Source organism: Zootoca vivipara, chromosome 8 (genome assembly GCF_963506605.1).
Source record: "Zootoca vivipara chromosome 8, rZooViv1.1, whole genome shotgun sequence".
Taxonomy (NCBI): domain Eukaryota; kingdom Metazoa; phylum Chordata; class Lepidosauria; order Squamata; family Lacertidae; genus Zootoca; species Zootoca vivipara.
This window is the reverse complement of record NC_083283.1, coordinates 47,768,140-47,792,869: the sequence shown is the minus strand read 5'-3', so window position 1 is coordinate 47,792,869 and position 24,730 is coordinate 47,768,140. Positions and strand designations below refer to the sequence as shown.

The 24,730-nt window shown below is 39.9% G+C and overlaps 1 protein-coding gene across 15 annotated transcripts in view; it reads right to left on the bottom strand.

Moving 5' to 3' along the window:
- Positions 1–24,730, bottom strand: part of PTPRM (protein tyrosine phosphatase receptor type M) — a 412,071-nt gene that overhangs the window by 294,135 nt on the left and 93,206 nt on the right. For all 15 annotated transcript variants that reach the window (XM_035125987.2, XM_035125998.2, XM_060277900.1 and 12 more), the window contains exon 2: positions 10,141–10,263. In XM_035125987.2, the coding sequence (XP_034981878.2) occupies positions 10,141–10,263 (123 nt within the window). The remainder of the gene's footprint in view (positions 1–10,140; positions 10,264–24,730) is intronic.

The window sequence follows — 24,730 nt, the reverse complement described above, 5'->3', positions numbered from 1 at the left end:
TCCAGAGAATTATTACATGCCTGTGTAATTTAAATATATATTGTGGGTAGCACAGAACCTTTAAATATTATTAATATGTGTATTCTTTAATATAATTCACTTTGATATGCAGATTCCATTAAATATTGCCAGAACAATGCAAGCTCTCAAAATGAAGCTAGAAAGATACTTTGTCAACAACTCATATGCTGAAGACTGTAAGCAGCCAACGTTTGCCTGTACTTTTGCAGCTTCATCTTCTATTTTCTTCTGATTTGCTTGCTTTGTTCCTTACCCGCTTGTTCATAATTTCATTTCATTCATAATTTTATTTGTATGCCACTTTTCCATACACAAAAAATATGCTAAAAGCGGCCAACAAAGAAAACAGGAATCTATTTCAAAATCAAACACTACAAAAACAGTTTCATAAGAACATAATAAAACAACAACACAACGGCATATAAAATATAAAAACGTACAAAAACAAAATTTCAGTACTATAAGCAAGATTATGTTAATGACATCCAACAGCTACATTCCTCACCTACAGAAGCTTCTTATAAATAAGACTTCCAAAAGCAAAGAGTGGGCTGGTTGGAAGTGTCATCTTGGGGTGTGTGTGTGTGTGTGTTTTGGCACTCACAAAATTTCCACTATGGGTGCTCGGCTGGGCTACCCAATGAGTCATGCATGTGACGTCGCCCAGAGCAACATGGGCACAATCTCCACAAAGGTTCAGCCCAGTTGCTGCCGCAGTGCCAGAGAGCCAGCAGAGGCAAGGCAGCCGGCGGTGGTAGGCGGAAGCCGAGCAGCTTGCAAGCAATGTGACATCACCCACAATCTGGGGCTCAACTGATGTTTGCTCCAATTCAGTGGTAAAGATCAGGTTTCCCAGGGTAAAGTGGTGGGTGGGACAAGCAGAAATCTGGATGACCCCCAAGTTCAAAAAGCAAGGAGCAGAGAGACATATATAATCATTATCATAAATGTAAATCTGCCTACTTGTAGAAGTAGTACATTAAAAACTGTACGTCTATAGGAAATCTGTTTCTTATATACACTATTATTAACCAGCACATAAAATGTACAGAAAACAACTATGGTCAGGGCTGTCTCAAGCATGTCGGGGCGCCTTGGCGCCGTGATCGCTCCGGCGCCCCCGCCCCGCCCTATTTCTTGCTGCGGCTGGTGGGCTGCCGGCCCAGCACCCTGGCGCCCCGCACCACCCAGCCTACCCCTAGAGCCGGCCCTAACTATGGTTAGTATTCAGCTAAGTTTTACTCTAAGTGAACCCACTTAAATTAATGAACATGATTAAGTTTGATATACAGTGGATGCTCGGGTTGCGAACGTGATCTGTGCTGGAGGCACATTCGCAACCTGCAGCGTTCACAACCTGCAGCGCCACATCTGCGGACATGTGGGTCGCGATTTGGTGCTTCTGGTCATGTGCAAAGCACAACTTAGCGCTTCTGCGCATGCACAAGCGCCGAAACCTGGAAGTAACCTGTTCCAGGACTTCCGGGTTCGGCGTGGTGCAGAACCCAAAAACACGCAACCTGAAGCGGCCGTAACCCGAGGTATGACTGTATTCCTTTCAATAGGTATACTCTGAGTGTAGTCTAATGCTACCGTATGGCAACAATTTTTTAAAAAACTATTTTTAATTCAAATGTGTAACTTGTGCACTTTGAAAGTTAGTCTCCCTGCAGAAAGATAAATAATTCATACCCAAATATGTGCCACGTTGATCTCACCATATGTGACTACACATTTGAAAAAATACCTTCCAATTTTTTTTTAAAAAAATGTAATTAATATTAGACATATGCTGCATTTTAGTTTCAATAATACTTAGACCACCACTCGCCCACTCCCAGCAAATGTACAGGCTAAAAATTTTGGTAGTTTGTTTTTTAGTTCTCTCTATAAATAATATAAAAAAATAACTCCTTCCATTGGCACAGCTTAGGATATAAAGATGTAAATATGGACAGCATTCTTTTAAAAATAAAATAACCTCTTGGAAGCAATAGCTTCTCTCCTACCCCTCAATTTAGCATGTACACACACACTGCTTAGATTTTGAGAATAAGCAACAATACACCAAATAACTCTATTGATAATGATTTATTATTTATTCAGCAGCAATAGGGTAAACATGCTGAAGTCAAGTCAGCATCCCAATGGCAAGTTCTTCCCCACTCTCCAGACAGGCTGCAAGGCTTGGGATGTGTTGGTATCTAAATCCCCGCCATCACTCACAGCCACCACATATTCTATTGCATTTTCATGCAAACCAAAGGCAATAACCATGTGTTCAATCCACATTATGATTAAATTTTATTGCATTCACTTGGAGACTGACTATGTTAGTAATGCATGCAGAAATGGGTTTTCAAGGTCTACCAGTAAAAGCAGTGGGGTGGGGCAGCAAAACCTAATAATAGTTTTCTGGCATTTTAATCAACAGCTTGATTCAAGTGCCCAGATTATGAAACAGCTTTCCCTATGAAGTGTGGCTGACCCCTTCCCTCACTATTTTTCACACATTATTGAAAAACTTTTAATACCAGACAGCTTTTATTTTTTGAAGGCAGCAATGTTTTTATGCAACGGCTGATCCAGGGTTTCTTCGTTTTTTGTTTAGCAATTAATGTTATATGTGTTAAAGGCTCTCCTGAGTTTTACACTATTTACACATTAAGTAAGAGCCAACTGAAAAATTAGAAGCCCCATGAGGACACTGCCCCAAATCTCCTTTGCATGGTAGAGCTCCTTATGGTGGATTTAACATATGAAAGCTGCTTTAAATATGTTTTAACATAAACACATGGAAGTGTTCCCCACGTTAGAAACTGTGCAGAAAGTCTCTCCATGCCAACCCAGTGACGGCAGCTTCCAGGTGGTAACCAGACTGCAGGCAGTGATCACCATTTCCCCAGCATCTGAATCAGTGGTGGCTGGATAATGCCTTTGCAGTTTATATTAAATATGAATTGTGGCCAAGGACATATTAAAATAAGCTTGCAGTTAAATTTCAACTATGCCAGCCCCAACTTTACACCCATTATGCAACATTCAAAGACATCTGATCAAAGCTGTTAAATGTAGTATAATACTTCACACTAATGAACTGCTTTGTATACGTCTCAAATAAGATTACATCAAGATACTTTCACTTAGAAATCTTACAAGCAACAATGAGATTTTTCAGTGCCTTTGAGAACATCTATACTTTTGGAATGCCGCACAAAGGAATGCATCGAACAAAAGAAAAAATGGTAATTATACTTTAAATTATTATGCCACAACTAAAATGCCTTGGATAACATCCTCATTATAGACAAGGGTTAACAGCAGAAGATGGGCAAACTCTCTAAATAGCGGTACTTGTTGCATTTAGCTAAGACCATTGCAAAAAGTTTGTAGGCACAGTCTTATCATTGAATTACATTCACTGGATGAGGACAGGATTCTAAATAAACTCGTTGCACCAGCAGGATGCAGAGATACACTGTCATAACTGATTTATGCCAAGGAATATGATTAAAATCCTGTATTCAATGAAAGATCAGCCCCACTCCAAACGCTGGTGTAATGTTCCACATATAAAAGTTGTGTTTCACCACTGAAGTCAGTAGGAGTCCAAGATTACTGCCCTGGTCATAATGGGAGGTGGCATTCAGACCAGCTTTACAGCCAGTCATAGCAAGCTAGTAGTAATACATAAGATGCAGAAGAATCAGTGCTCAGAATGAAGTAGTCAACTGGACATCTAGAAAGGAAGCTAGAATGTAAACATGAAGGCAACGGTCTAAGGCTTACGAGGCAGATTAAGAGGTGCTGCTGTTGCGAAGGATGCTTGGCCCTTAAAAAGTATGGCTAAGCGATCAGAAGGAATAAATGTGAAACTTTTAAAAACCTTTGCTTCTGAAAAGATTTGCTCTCTTCTAACAGGAGCAACTTGCAGCAAGAAGTAAAGGAACAGAAACAAAACAAATGATGCCTTGTGCCTTTAACAGCTATGTGTCTGGCACAAATTAAACAAGCCAAGCCTTTTCTAGTATGGAAATACAATTATGGGAAAATTTCACCAGTTGACATTCTGTCAAACATCTGATAACTTGTGTGCAACGTATAACTTATTTTGGGACTCCCCACATTCTGAATGCTAGGGGAAAATGCCAAAGTTGATTTTTTTACATAAACTAAAAAGTTCATTTTCATAAACTTGAATTGAACTACCTCCTTTTTAAACAGAAATTTCCAAACACTGTAAAGAAGACACATCTGATATATCCACACACTACCCGCTAAAGCATCCGAAAGCATAAGCAACAGCTCCAGTCTCCTGGGATACTGCTGGTGTGATAAGCCAACCAACTGCATGAACTGAGGAGAGGCAGGAGAGGCAGGAGAGTGAAACAAGGTCAGAGATGAAAATAGCAAGCAACTACTGAGAACTTGGGGCAGTGCGGCAGAATGGGATGATGGAGAAGAGCAAAACTAAGTTCATGGGTAAGATGAGGTGAAACTGGGGACTCCATGGCTCTCAGCTCATTCTCTTAACCATCACTATGTATACTAGCTTTTGAGTAAACTTTTACATAATTGAATCACTTCATTTATTCATTGGGGGGAGTCCAAACAGCTTGATTAAAAAATGCTGTGGCTCAGCAGAAGTTTTTAAAATCTCTTGCAGTTACACCCAATTATTAGTCTGCATTTTCTTGGATGAGCATTCATACAGCCATAAATATTAATAACTGAACTTTCTTAAAGCTTGTCTTCAGCTGTTCCATCATATTATCAGCAAACAAGATGGTATGTTTTAATATTACTTAGCCATCTGAATAAAAGACTAAACACCTTTTGGGGATTTGACAGATCCTTTACTAAAATACAATTAGCCCTCCACTTACGCAACCCAATTGTCACAAAATTGTGAGCAAGCTTTAAAGTAATAATGGCTGTTTCTTGCAAGACCAATCTAATATTGTCAAAATCATATTTGCCTATTTTTTCTTGAATTATCAAGGAAGCTAAAGTTAGGAAAAGAATTATCTCTACATATATGAGCTGTCAGAAACAAACTGAAGGAATTCTATAATTCTACTTGTATCATCAGGTTCAATAGTTCAGTGCACTAACCCCAGATGCTCTGCAAATAGAGCAACCCAGATACCACTATAGTCTTCTAGCACAACCCTTTGATATTTGAGAATTCACAACCCCCACGTATAATTTGATGAGTGTTTCTGCAAGTACCTGAGACCAGTAGATTTCAAAGGATGCACTCATTTCATCAACTGGAGCCTCTTTGGAGGCTGCTAGTGAATCTTAGTTTGCATATATTATTAGCATAATACATTTGTTTTTCTGCAATATATTGACAGTGTGTGTTGATGAGCAACATGAAACTTAAGGGTTTTTTTCCATTCAAGAATGGGGCTTGCATTCCACTCTTCTCTTCCCTGCTATGCTTTCTGGTGCCTTTAAGGGGCAAAAGGCAGCTCTTCTGTCATTCTACTGTCCTGGGACACTTCATTAATTTTGGGTTGCTGTACCTACACAGCTTCTTGCCTTGTTATCTTTCAGTCATGCAGCTTGCAGGGGGGTGGGGCATAGATCCTTGAGGGCTAGGATGGAAGCATTATTATTCTCCCAAGGCCACGACCTTCTTCTGCAGATTGGAACATTAGCTACCTTCTCTGACATAAATGTGATGCTTGGCATGGGGGGGGGTTAAATTCTATCTGTCCCTTCAGTGACAGCAATTTCTAATTTATTCTCCCTTCACAAAATAGAGAACATATACAGAATTATAATCAACCTTTTTTTTTAAACCAAAGAGTAAAAACACATTTTGATTTTTGAAATTCGGAGCTTTTCCATATTTTGCTTCTCACTGTGACTTTGGCTTTAAGTTGGAAGCAAAAGAAAACAGCAGTTGAGGGAACTGGACCTGGAAAATCTAATAAACTTTCAACCTAATTGCTGTAACGCAAAGCGAGGAAGTTTGGGGAAGTCCATTCACACAACAGGGTTCACCAGGAAAATAACCATTACTGTTTTCAATACTTAGACCTGTTTCATGACAAGTATTGCAAACTTATCCCAACCCCACTTCCTGATCCTTAGTAATTCATGTCAAGTCCTGCTCAGTGTTCCAATGCAACCTATCCTGCGTGCAGAGTACCCAGCATGCTGATCCTGAAATAAAAAAAACTTGTAGAGTATTTTACGAAAGAAGTACGTGTTCCCGTAACTGATGCCTCATATCCTAGAGAAGGAAAATATGGCTTTGGTGTGCTTCAGAAAGGCCACAGCTGATAACATAATTATAAGAACTGTGAATAACTAATGTTGTTGGAAAGTAGAGAAGCAGCTAAACGCACGTGCAATTAAATAAGAGTTGATACTGAACTGCAAGGAAACTAACTTGTAACTAAATTGTAAAAAAAAAAAAATGCTGCAAAATTCACAATAGTGCAACATACGTTGAATAGCTATGCTTTGATTTCCACGATTCCAAAAAGTACAGATCAGTACAATTCATATGGGAATTGGCAAAGAATGCATTCCTCAAGCATCTCTATATGACAATATAGATTCTTCACACAGAATGCAGCGAATTGAATCATTTATCCATTTGCTAAATGAATTTACCTGGTTTTCAATTGATAGCTTTGTCACTTAGTATGTGCCACACTGTCCATTACAAATGTTTGGAATTAACTTTGCTAAAGACAAACCATCTTTTTAATTTACTTGTTGCTTTTGTTATTGCCGAAATGTACCGGATTTTGTGTGTGTGTGTGTGTGTGTGTGTGTGTGTTTTGGAGGAGAGGTGCGTTCAGCTGGAATGAGGACATTAGATACAAATGTTAGTTGCATAATCTTTAACTTAGTCTCAGGAGTATATCCATCAGTATTAATTGTGTTAGCAAAATAGAAACTGAAGATTGAGATACAGGATCCATCTGAATATCAGTTGCTGGGGTTGAGGGCAAAACAGCAGAGATCTGGTTGGCCTGGACAGGTCCAGATATTGCAAAGCTTGTTTGTTGCTACGGGTCAGGAGTTTCTCTAAGTTGTGTCCTGTAGCCTAGTTCGGGGACTGCACAGCTGCCTGAAGCCTTATTATCATTGTTTTGGAGCTCTTCTCCAAAGTAGATTCTCCAAGAAGTGAAATGTTAATGATACAACTTGGTTAAAGTTGTCATCTCTTAGCCACTATAATACAGTCACTTCTATTTCTGGAAAAGAGATGTCAATCAAAGTAAGTATGTTGTGTTTGTGCTAGGGATATGCAAAATATTTGGATAGATTCAGAACCAAAGTGGGACAGTTTAAGGCAGATTATGGGCTTGTTTGAATCAAGACAGGGTGCCAAAAACACCCTGAACCAAAGCAGGGACCATCAAAGCACCTCAAACCATAAAAGAGTTGGATTTTTTTATTTAAAAAGATGCTGCGATTTGTCTGCAAAAACTGAAACATTTCCTTCCAAGATTGCTATATAACCACAGCGAGGAGAGGTGTGAAGGAAATCTCTTTTGCATAGGACAGGTCTAGCTTCTAATGAGAAATATTTATTTTATCGGGGGTCTCCAATCACATACTTTTGGGGAAGTGATGCTAAAGTAATCACCTTGTTCTTGTCTGTTTTATTCTCTCCTCTCTGCTTGCTTTATACAAGTGGTGTTTGCTTGGAAAAACCTGGATATTCAAGTTCTTTTATCTTTGTGTCACTACTCCTATCCACTCAGCATTTACTTCCTGTGAATTCTGATGCCAATTCTGAGTAGAACACAAGGCTGAAGTTTCTGCCTAAGAAATAATAAAGTTATAGATGGCTCTTTTGGGGGGAGGATTAGTTACAGGTAGGTAGCCGTGTTGGTCTGACGCAATCAAAATAAAAATAAAAAATCCTTCCAGTAGCACCTTAGAGACCAACTAAGTTTGTCATAGGTATGAGCTTTCGTGTGCATGCACACTTTGGGGCAGGATAAAATTTTAAATGTGTCCAAAACAAAAACCCTGAACAAGTTTGTCTCTAATTTGGAAAACTTTATCCACTTAGAAGGAAATTTCATTCATTTCTGTTGAAAATAAAAAAGCTAGCATTTTTAAGTTTTCGTTTTTCTGAATCCAAATTTAGACCCCAAGCTGAACCAGATAGCCTTTGAACTGCTTCAGTTCAAATAATTCTTTTTTTTTAAAGGATCTCAAACTTTATAGTTGATCCACACACCTAATCTGAACTGTGGTACTTCTTTATATATTTTTGTGAGCAGCAAGGAATAAGGTGATAGTTCTGAACAACTGAAAGATATAATGTGCTCTTCTTTCAACCACTTCTAAATGCTATTTGATGTTCTTATTCATTGTCTTGTTTTACAAAGTATTTGTCAGATATGTGCAATTAAGACCACCTACTCACTTCAACAAACCTTATGTGATTTTGAAAGAGAATTGTGTCTGCATTCTTATCTATTCCACTCTGCTTTGCCTACACATAGTAAGTATCTAGACATCAACCTGTTGTAATTATATCTTTTCAACTTTTACAAATCTTAAAGCGTTATGTGAAAGAAAACATTGCTATTTTGGACTGAAGAGAAAGCTATTTGTTTTTCAGTGTGCCTGAAACATCCCATTAGTAGCAAAATGGATATCTTTTTGCAACCCCAACAAGAAACTTCAAGGACTCACAAGGTAAGGTTTGGTTGCAACATCAACACCAGAAGGTGACACTAGTAGGTAGGTGCCATAAAATATCAGACAATATTTAGAATTCACAACCACATTAAGATATGAAAAGGTATGCAGACAGGGAAGTAGCTGGGGTAGCCAACCCTGCCCTATATCATGGTTAACCCGTGGGCCAGAGCAACCAGTATGCTGACAGAAGTGGCCTCCACACCCTAGCAGTTTTATCTGCTAATGTGAATGGAAAGTGCTCTGCCTGATCTTTAGAAAGTTATCGTTAAAGAGAAGACTTGGGGTAGAATTCAACGTAGCACTAAGTGAACCTTCCATCAGCTCAATACTTTAGGCTTGCACAATGGAATGTTCTTCCTTCTAAGGCAGGGGTAGGCAACCTAAGGCTGGTTATCTCCCGCTTGGATTACTGCAATGCGTGGGGCTACCTTTGAAGGTGACCTGGAAACTGCAACTAATCCAGAATGCGGCAGCTAGACTGGTGACAAGGAGCGGCCGTCGGGACCACATAACACCGGTCCTGAGAGATCTACACTGGCTCCCAGTATGTTTCCGAGCACAATTCAAAGTGTTGGTGCTGACTTTTAAAGTCCTAAATGGCCTCGGTCCTGTATACCTGAAGGAGCGTCTCCACACCCACCATTCAGCCCTGACACTGAGATCCAGCGCTGAGGGCCTTCTGGCGGTCCCCTCATTGCGAGGAGTGAGGTTACAGGGAACCAGACAGAGGGCCTTCTCGGTAGCAGCACCCGCCCTGTGGAACGCCCTTCCATCAGATGTCAAGGAAATAAGCAGCTATCTTAATTTTAAAAGACATCTGAAGGCAGCCCAGGGAAGCTTTTAATAATTACTGCTGTATTGTTTTAATACTCAATTGGGAGCCGCCCAGAGTGGCTGGGGAGACTCAGCCAGATGGGCGGGGTATAAATAATAAATTATTATAAGGCTCATGGACCAAATGTGGCCCAATCGCCTTCTCAATCTGGCCCGCGGATGGTCTGTGATTCAGCGTGTTTTTACATGAGTAGAATGTGTGCTTTTATTTAAAATGCATCTCAGGGTTATTTGTGGGGCACAATAATTTGTTCATCTCCCCCCCCCCTTGAAATATAGTCCGGCCCACCAAATGGTCTGAGGGACAGTGGACCGGCCCACAGCTGAAAAAGGTTGCTGACCCCTGATCTAAGGGTTCAAAGGTTCTCCTAACCTTCTGAATTTGGGGAGGGCACAAAAGACAAGAGGCAGGGAGAGGAGCAGAAGCAGAAATTCTTTTGCTGACAGGATGTGGTAGCTAGATATCACCACCAGTGCTTTATATCCCTTTGTTGTATTTGAGGAACCCCACATTTCATAAGCAATAGTATAAAGAGATACTGCAAGAGATAAAACATACAATATATAAAAGAAATGATTTCAACTGAAAACTACCTGTTGGCAACCATGGATCTGATGAGGGCTTTACCAATGTGTTCACTTGATCCCAGTTAAGGTCATCATCATCAGACTGACTATATCCACATGATGCAAAAGGTTCATCGAATGAACAGCCACCTGTTAAAAATTAAAAAAATAAAATAACTTGAATGCATTCTTTGACTCCTGCATTTTCATTTAAATTCCCTGCTTGCAAATCTGTTACTACCTTGAACATCACAATAGAACAATTCCGCCCCCCCAATGAACCCAGCATAAACTTGTTTCCAAAATATCATTAATTTTAATTAAAAATAAGTCACTGGTTGCTAGCATCAGATATGAACGATATCAGCATATCATATGCCTTCACTTTTATAAGGCAGTTTATTATCCTGGAATTGTTACAACTCATTTCTACCATATGGACAGGTCAACTCCAGTAACCAGAGCAGGAATTTACGGGTGTTAAGTCCCTGCAACCCCCAGAATGCAGAAGTCACTGTATGAGCCACACATCCACAGTGAGAGAATGGGGGCATGGGGGAACTTGGGATCTGGCAAAAAATGATTATTTTCTTATTATGATGATGTGCTTGACACATATGTGTCAATGTCTGGGCCGTCTATGCACTGCAATCATGTCCTTTGTCAGAAGGACCTATAATCAACAACAGAAACTAATTACAGGTAGGTAGCCATGTTGGTCTGCCGGAGTCGGGGGGGATTCCTTCCAGTAGCACCTTAGAGACCAACTAAGTTTGCCATTGGTACAAATACTGGTCTCTAAGGTGCTACTGGAAGGATTTTTTTATTTTGTTTCAACAGAAACTAAGTTCACACTCAGTGTTGAGTTTATTTGCTGCTTTTAGTATGGTACCAATGCACTATAATACTCCACACCTAGAGCCATGAGTTGAAATACAGTACACGTTAGTTCAAATATTCAAGCAAGTTCAACAATTGGTTTGTGTAACCCTGAGGTTACAATGAATCACACTTTCTTTTTCTATTTAAATGTAGATGGAACATCCAATGACTTGCTAGCATATAAAGTCACCCTACCCTTACGCAACTCCCAATAACTGGTTTTGTCTTCAGTTTCTATCTTGTTATTCTATAAATTTAATCTAGAACTTCAGTTCAAAAATTATTTGGTTCACAATAACTGGTTCACAATACCAGCAAGTGTTAATAAATAAATTATAATAACATTTTCACAAATTATAGTGTTGATGTGATCAGAAAAGGTTTTCCAACCAGGCCAGTGTTTGGTTTAACTGGTATACTGCACACTTCAGGAAGACTATCCCTACTTGTCGGCTTGATAAAAAACAAACACTTTCCCCAAGCCTAAGTCCTGGTGGAGGGGGATAGTGTGTGCATACATGTTCAAGGGGTGTGTGTGGTGTATACATGTTTGTGATGTGTGTGCTGCTCACAACAGTTCCCCCAGTTTGCAAGTATGCCAACTGGCGAAAAAAGGTTGGTGGTTTCACTGTTATATACTGATTTATGCTAAAAATAATGAAATGGGAATAAAATACTACTAAGAGCTATGGCTAAAAAAAGGAACAGGAATGGCTAGTTGAACTATACTCGCACATTAATACTCTTAATGTGAGATATGAGAAATGACCCGTCTGGGAAACAAACATTAATCATTAATTTTTTCAACATTCATCCAAACACTTTCTTCTTCACTTAAATACCACCATCTGTTTTCCTTTATAACAAACCTCACAAACATATTGCACATGCCCCGGTGGAAGACAGATAGGTCATCTTCACACAGTTATAAATTGTGTTGTAAAGAAGAGTCTTGTTCATTTTCTCTGAATGTTTCAAGGTAAATTAGCAGTCCTGGGCACTGCATATTTCTTGAACACTCTTGACTGTACCTACCTCAATTAAAAATCACACTGTAATAGTAAGCTCATTAAAGAACTCAACATTTCACCTCGACAACAAAATATAATTTGTCTCAGATAGAAAGAATGAGATATATTTTGAAATCAAGGAAATCTTCTCAACAGCTTATACTTTGCTATTTTGTGTCTGGGAATTTTAGAATATGAAAGAAAAGCTAGTTCCATAAAACTAAAAATAAGTATTTTTAATGGATGGATCAGTGAAATTCTATCCCTTGTGCTAAACCACAGAAAATATATCAAGAATGAATGGTTGCCATATCTAGGAAATATAAGTACCCTTATTTCATTGACTATTTATCTGTAACAATCTGGTGCTAACTATGCAGGCTTTGATATGCACACACTGTGTGTAGAGCACAGTTCTGTTACACCCTGTGGAAGCCTCCATACAAAGAGGTTATAGCTACAAGAGAAAATATTATACCCCAACATATTACAACAATATATGGCTACCTAATTCAGATAGGGTAACAGTAAATCAAGCAAAGGATAGTGCATTGGAGAACAGCAACAACCAGTCTATTCACCCTTCCTTTTGCTCTCCCACTTCCTTATGCCACTCACATATGCTACATTTAATTAAGGATTGTGATAAAACTGAGCGCTGAAAACTGAACACTGAAAACTGAAATCAGGTGCAAAATTGCTCGGGTTGAGAGAGAACAGGCGTGTCATGCCATTTTTAAAGATGGCAACACAACCTTTTTTAAAAGATGTTATGCCTTTAATCACCCTCCTGTATCCAGTGAGATACTCAGACATTGCTGTATCCCAGATATTTCCCTCCACATATTCAGGGGCATTTTAGACTGGTTCTTCCATTGTTGAGCTTTCATCAATCGTACGGCAGTCAGTAAGAAGCCTATTAGTTCTCTGTGGTGCAAGGTGGAGCCCAAGTCTATATCTAAAGATAGTAGGACTATGGAAGGATTTTGAGAAAGAGATTGGCTTGTAAATGTGGATATAATGGAAGATACTCTATTCCAATGTTTTTAGCATGGGGGCTTTCAAGTTGTTCTATTTTAATAAATATAACCACCATTCCATTTCTCATCTCATGAGTTTTCTTTGTGGGTACGTGAGTAAGGTCAACCGAACAGATGCTTCTTACACGACCGTCACCCCTGATCCTCACCTGGTGCTGAGAATATGGGAAGGAGCAATACTATGGCCACACCTGTGTTATTCAGGTATGTAAGCAGTATAGCAGCACAATGAAGTATGCCAGTGAAATATCTTAAGTGCATGTCTGATGTAATGGATTCATGCTCCTTATTTACCTGTCTGAATGATGGCTCAAGTGGTTTGAAAGAGTTGGGATTTATAGTTTCTTATAACTGTATTAAGTTTACAGTGAGGCACAAAAAATCCTTAACTTTTCACATAACTGGGGGAAGAGGCGCAGCAATCAAAGTAGTACCATTGAAGGATTTTAAGTGTCATATCCATGTCAAACAAACTAATCTCCAAACAACATTCCATTATATATTAAACACAGAAAACAAAAACAAAATAAAGGCATAATTGAGAATAAAATCAGAACGTAACAGAGCGCATCAAGAATACATGCAGACAAAGAACATACTCATATTGAATGGTTTCAGTTTGTAAAAGAAAGGAACTGTGATCAAAGCCTCACACTTCTGCCAGATTTGACACCCAAAGTAGAAATAGAGAGGAAACTGCATTACTATAAAGGAAATGAATATCAAAGCAGTCTATGTGGAGCCAATTTTTTTTCCGTCCAAAAGAATGAAAGCTATGTAAAATATTAATAAGCTCAGGTACATGCTTCAATTAAGAAGTTGAGCTACACCTCTAAAACACCAGCTGGAAAACTTTAAAGTAAACTATCATTTGCAAGATTCGGATCTAATACATAGATGACAGAATGATCTAACATATGCTTTGGAATTGCCCCAAATTACCAAAAATCTGGACTGCTGCCAAAACAGTACACATTATTACATCAAAGCCAAGGCATTAGTCTCCCACACACACACACCAACAGACAACAACACACTAAACATACATAAGAAAACACACACAATTATTTTTACTTATACTAAAGCTATTTCAGGTGTTGTAACACAGACCCATCTGAGACCCTTATGTTAGGTTTATTTAGGTAAATAAAACGAATACTATTCCATTGACATAGGGTGGATGAGCATGTGAGCCAAGGCGCACACAACTCTTTTCTCATGCTAAACTATTATAGCCAAACTTAGCTAAAGTGAGCAATGTGCATGTGAATTATTATACATTCATACTGCCTGATTGTCTTAATCTTTCCCTTAGCTTTATTGAAAAAGCATGATTTCACATCCTTGAAGAGGACTTAGATGAGATACATACATTTGCAATAAGAAATGTATTATTCCCAATCCCTATGTTTGCTAGGGAATATAAAACTATTAAAATAGTTTCCATCTGAGCATTGTAGGTTAAAATATCCATGTTTAACTATTCATTACAAAACTGAGTAAAATTACCAGTTAATGCAAGCAGCTCCCAAAAGATGATATAAAGAATTTTTTTAAAGAGTCATCTGTTAAAAGAGTTCATTATCTCATATTCCCTAGCTATTCTATAATTTGGGATTTACTATCATTATCTGTCTTAGATCTTTAAAGTGAAAATTCTAACTTTACTTATATTCCAGGTCCAAAAAGCTAATTCTACAAAATTCTCCTATATTTTTGGTTGCATGATTATCTGTGGACCAAGTTATAAGAATGATTTTGCCTCATTCATATATTTCCCCCTGAATTCTAACACCTAAAAGCAGCAATACTTAAAACTTTTCAAGCTATCAGTATGAAGCTGTATTTCATATTCAGTATAAAATCCATAGAGAATCACACAATTATAGATTTGTAGAGTTGGAAGGCACCATGATGTTCATCTAGGCCAGGCATCCCCAAGCTTCGGCCCTCCAGATGTTTTGGACTACAATTCCCATCTTCCCCAACCACTGGTTCTGTTAGCTAGGGATCATGGGAGTTGTAGGCCAAAACATCTGGAGGGCTGCAGTTTGGGGGTGCCTGATCTAGGCCAACTCCCTGCAATGCAGTGGTACCTCTGGTTATCAACTTAATTCGTTCCGGGGTGGGGGTGGGGTATCTGTTCTTAAGCTGAAACCATTCTTATCCTGAGGCGCGCTTTTGATAATGGGACCTCCCACTGTGCGCACGCCTCCAGCACGCGATTTCCGTTCACATCCTGGGGCAAAGTTCGCAACCAGGAGCAACTACTTCTGGGTTAGCGGAGCTCGTAACCTGAGGCATTCGTAACCAGAGATACCACTGTATAGGAATCTCAACTACTGTATCTATAATAGATAGTCATCCAACCTCTACTTAAAAACCTCAAAGGAAGAAGAGTCCACCACCTCCCAAGGAAGTTCATTCCATTGTCGAATAGCTCTTAACATCAAGAAGATCTTCTTGATATTAGTCAGAATCTCCTTTCTTGTAACTTGAAGGCATTGGTTCAGGTTCCACTCTCCATAGCATGAGGGTAGTTTAAAGCTTGCTCCATATTCCATGTGACAGACCTTTAGATATTTAAAATGGCTATCATATCTCCTCTCAGTCTCCTATTTTCCAGGCTAAACATACCCTACTACCTCAATTGTTCCTCATAAGGCTTGACTTATAGACCCTCAATACCTTCATCCAAGTCATTTACACAGGCCTGACAGAACCCCGTGGCATCTCACTTGTCCCCTTTCCCCAGTATGTTAAGGAACTATTAGTGAGCTCTCTTTGGGTTCTGTTGGTCAACCAGCTACAAATCCACCTGAGTCTAGCGCTCATTTTACCAGCTTGTCAGCAAGAATATCATGGAAGACTTTGTCTTTTTGAGTATTTCTGACCATGGCTCTCATCCAGTAGTTGCTTCAGCTTTTTGAAATCAACATTCAAGTCCAGAGTACATGTCCGATTGCATGCTTTCCCTTGTCTGTGTATAATGAAACCCAAGAGGACATGATCTTTTCCTCTCAAGGTTCCCAGCATTTCCACTTTGTCAATCAGTTTCTCCCTGTTGGTGAGGACCCCCTTCTTTCTTCATCCATCTTCTGGGAGATAAAAATGTCAGCGAAAAAATTGAGGAATTTGTTGGATCTTACATTCATGGCAGAATTTTAGTTCCAACAGATATCAAAGTAGTTGGAAGTCTCCTGTGAATACGAGATCTTTCCTTTGGGAATGTTTGGTAATTGCTCTAAGAAAGCATCATCTAAGTCTTGAGTCAGGCTTGGAGGACTATAGCAGACCACCCACAGTAAGGTCACTGTTGTTTTCCTCGCCTACAATTTTTACCCATATACACTTGATCTATCTTTCATTTTCCAGCTCATGGATGTCTTCACAAGTGTGCACATCCTTTACAGATAATGCTACTCCTCCTCCTTTCCTATCTGGTCTATTCCTTTTGAACAGGTTACACCCCTCAATTGCTACATTTCAGTCATGAGACTCATCCCACCAAGTTTCAGTAATGCCTACTAGGTCATATTTGCCATCCTGTATTAAGAGCTCATATTCTTCTTGCTTGTTCCTCATACTCTGTATATAGTATAGAGACAACTGAAACCACAAGTCATTCCACTCCAGCTGCTTCCTTTTTGTAGTTTTCCACCCTTTAGCAGGTTCCTGGAGCACCACCTCAGTTTCCTGAGCATCAATGAAGCTAGTATCCAGAATACCAGGTGCTCCCTGTCATCTGTAATATTGTCTCTCTCCACCTCAATATAGTTTAAAGCTCTCCTGATCACATTCATGTGACTCTTAGCAAACACATTCTTGCCATCTCTTGCCAAAAGACCTTCCTCAAGGAAGCAGACACTGGTCCAAGAAGCCAAATATTTCCTGACATCACCTGCACAAGGAGTGATTTATTTCCTCTCCCCCACCCTTTCTTACTGGGACACAACCTTCAGCATGGAGTGATGAAAAACCACCTGTGCCCCAAGGCCCTTCAGCTTCCTGCACAGTCTCATAGTCCCTTGCTATATGTTGAAATCTGTGTTTAGTGGTATCATTTCTATCCATATGAACCATAAGGAAGGGACTGTGGTCAGTGAGCTTTATAAGACTTCACAAATTCTTTGTCACATCTTGAATCTTTGCACCTGGAAGTCAGCACACTTCCCAGGACATCTTGTTACTTCCACACATTGTTGTCTCTGTCCCTACCATCACCACATATCTCTTCTCCCTCTGGAGCAACAGGAATTGTTCTGTACACCATACCTTCCAGATTCACCTTGTTGTATTCTGAGATCTGGGACTGCTGTCCTTGCTCTTATGGCCCAGAATTGGTGTCCAATATGAGGGCATGGAATCTATTTGCAGCTCCAGTAACACAGCATGGTTCCTGACATGGTTCCTGTGCATCACATTCCTCCAGCAATTCGTTTCCTACAATGGGCAATCGTCCTCTCTAGGAGCACCCTACCTGCATCCCTGTTCCAGGACAGTCCACTCTGCTGTGTTGAAAAAAATCCTCATCTTGCCCAGTGTGTGGATAGGTGGAACTCAAGTTGCTGTACTTAAGGCATCCCCTTCGGCACTCCAGATGTTTTGGACTACAATTCCCATCATCCCTGACCACTGGTCCTGTTAGCTAGGGATCATGGGAGTTGTAGGCCAAAACATCTGGAGGGCTGCAGTTTGGGAATGCCTGCTGTACTTTCTCTGCCAGAAAGGCAACCAACTTACACTTGCTGCAGTTTTGGTTTTGCATGTTCTCAGGCAGTAAGACAAACACGGCACAGGTGCTTCAGGTCACTGCAACAGTTCCTTTGCTCCCTATATCTCTTGGTCCTACATACACCATGAGGCAGCACTCTGGGACACCCCCTCAAAATGCCCTCGCTAACGCCCGTTTACAAGTCCTGGTCGTGAGCTCCCAGAGGCTGCAATCAGAAGGCAGAAATAATTGAGCATTCCTCACTCCACATCCCATATAAACAAAACAAAGCAAGGTACTGCGTTCTGTAATCTATACCTTTCCATAAGGAATCCAGCTGTATTTCTCTTCATCTGCACTTCAGCTTTTAAAAGAGGTATCGTCTCCCTTTATACTCCTCAAGCAAAAAACTATTAAGTGTACTTGAAGCTCAGTCGAGCTCCCTGGTGCAGCTCATTTTTAATGAGCATCTTGTCTTCATGTTCCCCAGAAGACAAGATCTGCAAAGCAATCTCAGACAATTTGAAAATGAGGTCTGCTGCTTCCCCAAACCGTTGTCTTTTTGAGCCTGAAAACTTCCTGTTGAAGCCATATGGGAATGGTGGACGATTTTAGTCAAACCTGATTTCATTCTCTCTTTTTTTATCACAAGCTCCTGCTTAGAAGCCCCACTGTGGCTTGGAAGTGCATGCAGCCTGCTTTATGCTTTGAACTTTAGAAAGGGTTTAAACAGTCAATCTCAATATCATTATAATTCCAAGTGCATTACCTTCATATTGGTTGTGAGAAAATAAAAATAAAAAGTTTGAAGCTGATTTCATGGGTAATCCTTTCAATTTACTTGATGAGTTTTGCAGCTGCAAGTGCATGCTCTTAAATAATAGCATTTAAAGCAGCGGTATAAATCCTGTGTATTTAAAACACTTTCCTTGTATTAAGTAAAGAACAAAAGCAGTATTAAGTTTTCTTGGCCGGAAAGGATTGCAGTTAGACAAAAAGAAACATTTCTGCAATAATTACCAGCCATTTCTTAACCATATACACCAGCACCAGTACTTTTAGTAATGCACCTTTAACCAGTGGTTACTTTGGCCTCCAGGATCAAGTTCTGTGTTCTACTATCATAGGCTTTAAAAGGTTGTCAAAGTGATTCAGTTAGAATTCACACAGATTAACCAAACACAGGATTGCAGTCATAAGGAGCAATTCACCAAGCTAATACAGAAAACACATTGCAACGGTGACGGTTGAATCTACTGTACAGGAATACAGTAAGTATTCCTAATTTGGAGAATGTTAATCCTTGTGTTTTTTTTACTGGTAGCTACTATGTCTATTTTGTGAAGTGCTATACACACTCCAGTACCTTGGGTAATAAGATACATATTACATATATTTTCTGCCATGCTCTCTCCTACCCTCTGCCAAAAACCCCCCCTCAATTTGGAGCAGAAATTCATATACAGTACAGAATGAAATAAAATCAATGGTGTGTTGACTACATATATTTACTCCTATACTTTCTTTACCCATTTTGCCGAAAGCAGTTTTAAGCGTTTATTTTCTCATTTATTTATTTTTTGCTTGAAAAGTTTCTGTTTCTAGGCATAAAAGTCAACTTTCTTCCATTGCTCAAGGCTACCATAATTTGATTCCAATCTGCTCATGTATGACCCAGTGCTAACAATAGAATTCATTATTCAACTTATATCCTTTTAGTAACAGCTGTTGGTATTTTGTCTGTAGCAGAAAAACCTTCAGAAATCTGTGCTTCTGCTGCACACCAGACTGATCAACATAACTGAAATAACCCAAAACTCCCAGTAGCCACTTTATCACATGATTTCTTTGCATCCAAAAGTGTCATCTCATCTAGTTGGTAGCCATGTCAAACTCAAATGTCTAAATCTCTGTTTTAAAATGTACAGTCGTACCTCTACTTAGGTATCCCTCTAAATACGGAATCGTTGGGTTACGGCCACTGGAAGTTGGGTTACATCCAGGTTTCGCTCCACACACTTTGCACATGCGCAGAAGTGCACCTCTATTGACATTATTTTGGGGGTGCAAACGGACCCCCGGAACGAATTAAGTTCGTATCCAAAGGGTCCACTGTAGTTTGTTTTCTGTAGTTCATTTCTAATCATCATCTCTGATAATCAAAAACAATTTTACTTTCTGCTTCACATCTTTTTGTTTCCTTCCTGAGAAAAACTAAAGAGCTAATTTATGTAAAGGTGAATTATTTCAGCACCCTTGACATGTGAAGCTTTAAGAAATGAAATGCTTAAGGCAAAATATGTGTGTAAGCCTTTAATATGCATGTTTTAAAATATCATCAATGGGGCAACAAGCAGGATTAGGACCGCTGAGCATGGCAAGGGTGCTAACTCTTTCTTTCTGTGCTGTGACTTTGCAAAAACTACATTCCAAAAGCTCCAGCAGGGAATCTCCCCACACACTATGGTCTGATCCGTGTTTTAAGTAATTTAAAACATGCACGTTAAATGTTCACACACATCTGACATGGTGTATATCAAGTACCCCTGCTCATGAGGCAGACAGAAGCAGCCACTTTTGGTGGCAGAATCCTGCCGGGCGGCACCCCTGTGAGCACCCTTCCCTTCTTCCACCACTGCTCCCTACCACAAAGCCTTGCTTACCAGGGTTGCATGGCAGTGGCTTCTGGCAAGATCTCATGAGATCTTGCAAAACTCTAGCAAGATATCACTGGAAGCTGCTTCTGCACGACCCCAGCAAGCAAGGCTTCGCCGTAGGGAGCGGGAACAGCACCTTCTTGTTTAGCCTCAGGCAACAAAATGTGATGGCCTGCCCCTGATTCCAGTTAACAGAACAAAGTGCAACCGCTGTGTCCACTTGGACAAGACCAGCAGCAAACTTCTTTGCCAGCTGAAAATGAGCCTTAAAGCAATTCACATTAGCTCTTTGTTTGGTAAAGGTAAAGGGACCCCTGACCATTAGGTCCAGTCGTGACCGACTCTGGGGCTGCGGCGCTCATCTCGCGTTATTGGCCGAGGGACCCGGCGTACAGCTTCTGGGTCATGTGGCCAACATGACTAAGCCGCTTCTGGCGAACCAGAGCAGCACACAGAAATGCCGTTTACGTTCCCGCTGTAGCGGTACCTATTTATCTACTTTCACTTTGACGTGCTTTCCAACTGCTAGGTTGGCAGGAGCTGGGACCGAGCAACAGGAGCTCACCCCATCGCAGGGATTCGAACCGCCGACCTTCTGATCAGCAAGCTATAGGCTCTGTGGTTTAACCCACAGCGCCACCTGGGTCCCTTTGTTTAGTACCCCTGCCTAAAGACTTGGCTCAAGATTCCAAAATGCAAAGTAAGAGTCATGTCACTGAAGCATTTTTTAAAACAAATATTAAAGCTGCCTTTCTTGACGTTAAAGGGGAGAGGGCTAAATATATATACAGTATATAAAGTTTTTGCTAGTACAGGGCAAAACTTTTTTTGTATAAAGTTTCATTAAACTGAGCAAACACTCCCCCAACCAAAAAAAAAAAGACATCCTCAACTTTTACATACTCTGTTCGGACCCAAAAAATGATCACTAAGCAGAAATCAAGACACAGATTAACAAAACATGGTGTGCTTTGTATTAGTCTTTATTGCTATTCTGATAAAAGTTCTTAAATACAATTTAATTCACTCTTAAATAGTCTTGATTGATGGTACCTTCTCTTAGTCTTTTTCATTTGTTAAATTATGACAGATGACTTATGTACATTACAGAATTTCAATGACGTCCCCCCCCTTACTTTAATTAAAAGTATCCCATCCACAGTTGTTCTTAATCTATCCCCCCCAGAACAATGTGACAGTCAGCAATGATGATAAATAAGGGGAAGGCCAAAACATTACAGAGTCAGTCCCTTGATGATGTGAGGAACAACTGGCATGTGAATATAGAGCAACTATCTCAGCAAATTTGCAGCAGTGTTGGCTCCAAACACTTCAGCATGCAGTTGGTCTATAGATTTCATCATCACTGATTCTTCTGAATTAAAAAGAAGTCTCCCTATAAACATGTGTCATCATCATCCCCTGCCATAGCAATCTTGAATGCTGCCCAGTTTGGAAGAGGAAAGAAGTTGTCCAGGAGTTGTCAGGAATGTCCTAGGTATGAAATAGTATGTAGGTTTGTCAGTTTAAAGAAAAATAACCATGAGCTTCCAGATCCTATGGAATGTTGTTCACAGCTGAGCCTACAGATATAAGAAACAAGAGTAGCTCACCCACTGGTCTACAGAAGAAATCCTGGATTTATCTATTGTTTTCTATGGGCATCTCTGTCTTTTGCTTCATGACTAATGGTTCCTCTGTTAACCAATGACAGAAAAAAGTGAATCCTGGATTTCTTTATTCTCTATTGTTTTCTCTTCAGCTTCAGAGGATGAGGGGAAATAAACTAAAGAATCAGAAGTCAGGCAGACTGTGTGAGTCTGTCAATTAGGTCTGTGGTTGACAGGGTGAAAGAGGTAGGCAACCCAGGAAAGCCTGAAGTCATGGCAGCCAAATGCTGAAGGCCAGCAAGCTCAGCCACAAGCAAGATGTTGTCGGAATGCACACAATGGCCACACCCTCCATACATGCCAGCATCTGTATACACACTACACTGACTGAGTGCATTTGAAGGAGACCTCTAAAAATATCCAGGTGAATATGCTTCAAAACCTATGTGTGATGAGGAATTTTGATAAGGCAGGGTTCTGCACATTAATTTGGATGTTTCACTCCAAGATAAATGGGGCCCTTTTATAGACCAGTATCACAGAATGCAGAAGGCTGACATTGGGTGTAAATCAAATAAAACAAGAAGCATTCACCCTTGAACCACTCTGTCAACTACTTTTATCTATTGCCCCTTTTCACTGCCCAATTTTCACCATCCATGGCTCTTCTAAGGCAAAATAGGTCCATGCATGGAAGCACCCTGGGCAGATGAGTCTGGACATAGCATCTGTTTTTCATTATGGCACAAGGCCAGGGGGCCCTTGTATGCAAACAAGCAGATTAGCGAGCTGCAGGCTATAAACCAAAGGAGGAACATTCAGTAATGAACTGAGTGGTGAAATGAAGAAAGTGATCTTTGAAATTACTCTTTCCCCTTCCTTCTTGCTATTCATACCTGCTTTGGTATGAAGAATTGAGACTTTTTAAAGGTCATTCTTAATTGCATTTCTGAAATGAATTTTAGATGTAGTTGCTGGTATTAAATATGGAATGAGTATATGACCAATTAATTTTCTTTTCTTTACTGGAGGGTTATCTGCTGCACTTTTATTTTGTGAAGTGTATAGAGGGGTCTAGAACTTGAATATGCATTTTTTTTCTTGAAGGGGTATCATGGAGACTTGTCCATATTTACAGGCCACTGCAACTGTACAAACCACATTATTTATTTTTATTTTGAAGCATTTTGAAGCTGCTTAATATACAACAACAACAACAACAACAAATAATGTGTCTCTTTTTCAGTACACAACAACAACAACAACAACAACAACAACAACAACAACAACAACAACAACAAATAATGTGTCTCTTTTTCAGTACACAAGAACCCTGCAATTGCTTGAGTGACATTTGGCATTCTAAGTGTTGATCAGGGAGTTCAAAAAGGCACAGTTAAACATTTTTTAAAAGGTTTTCAGACAGCAAGGTATAAAACCTCAGCAATGCAATGATTAACATATCATAAAACTAGATTTTTAAAAAACCAAAATATGTAGCATTTTTGTGCTTCAGTTCAGGATTTCTTGATTGTTTTTTTTAAGAAATGTAATATGTATGCCCTGCTATTTATCACATTTTCTTTCAAATATATACAGTATAGCCCAATACTTTGTTACAAAGTCTCATTTGCTTAAGTGGGCCTAATAGGCCTAATTATAAAACATTTTGCTTTTGCTCACAAAGTAGACTCTTCTGGGCACAATTTTTTTTTTAAAAACTGATCTAAAGTAACAACATCTGATATGCACAGTTGGCTCCGAATCGGTCCCTTTAACAACGCCATTCAAAATAATTTCCTCTTGTTTCACATACTTCCCTTCCAAAAGGAGCATTTACATTCAGAAAATGAGAGCACACTGTGTACCATCATAAATACCTGTGAATTAAAATTATGTGCCTCAAAATTATGTCTGTCAGATTCTACAGCATCAAAACGGGCAAGTTATTCTAAGATGACATAGTAATTATACTGTGTGGAACTAACATTACTATAGCTGAAGTTGAAAAGCACTATTCCAAACTGCTTATGGCATGCTCAAATATTTCAATGCAGGATTCCAGGGACATAACAAGGCACATAGCTGTGATATACTTGGGACTGTGTTAGCTTACTCATTCTCACCCAGCTTCCCACTAAATCACTAAAAATAAATCAATTAGTAATTCAACAAGTAAATTGTAGAGGTGCAACCAAAAATAAAGTATGAGCACTGAATAATTCTATGTCACTGAAGTCCCTACAATGGCCACTTAATCTCTTGCCGGTGAGCGGCTCTTGCAGCCCAACGTGGCGCCTCCTCAGGCCTGAAAACGCAGCACCATTTTAGAATGTTTCCCCATCCCCTTTGGCCACCGCAGAGGCTCACAGGTTCCCGCCAAACCTGTCCTTCAAATGTGCCAATCCACGGTGGCCCTGGAGGGGGGCAGGGGATAGCCATCAACTTAGCGCAGCCAAGCACTCAGCACAGCATCCAGTCGGCCTGGAACGTCACCCCCCTTCCCCTCCCTTCATCAATGGTTGATTACTGTTCTAACCATTTCTTTTCAGCTAGCCAGGCTTTGCTGTGGTCTTTTGACAGTTGCCATATTCAGGGCCAGGAAGGAATTTTTCCCTGCTCTGCAGGTTTCATCTTCCCCATAGCACTAGTCACAACTTTGGCGGTTTAGGCCTTGGGCGGAATCCTATAGTCTTTCATCCAA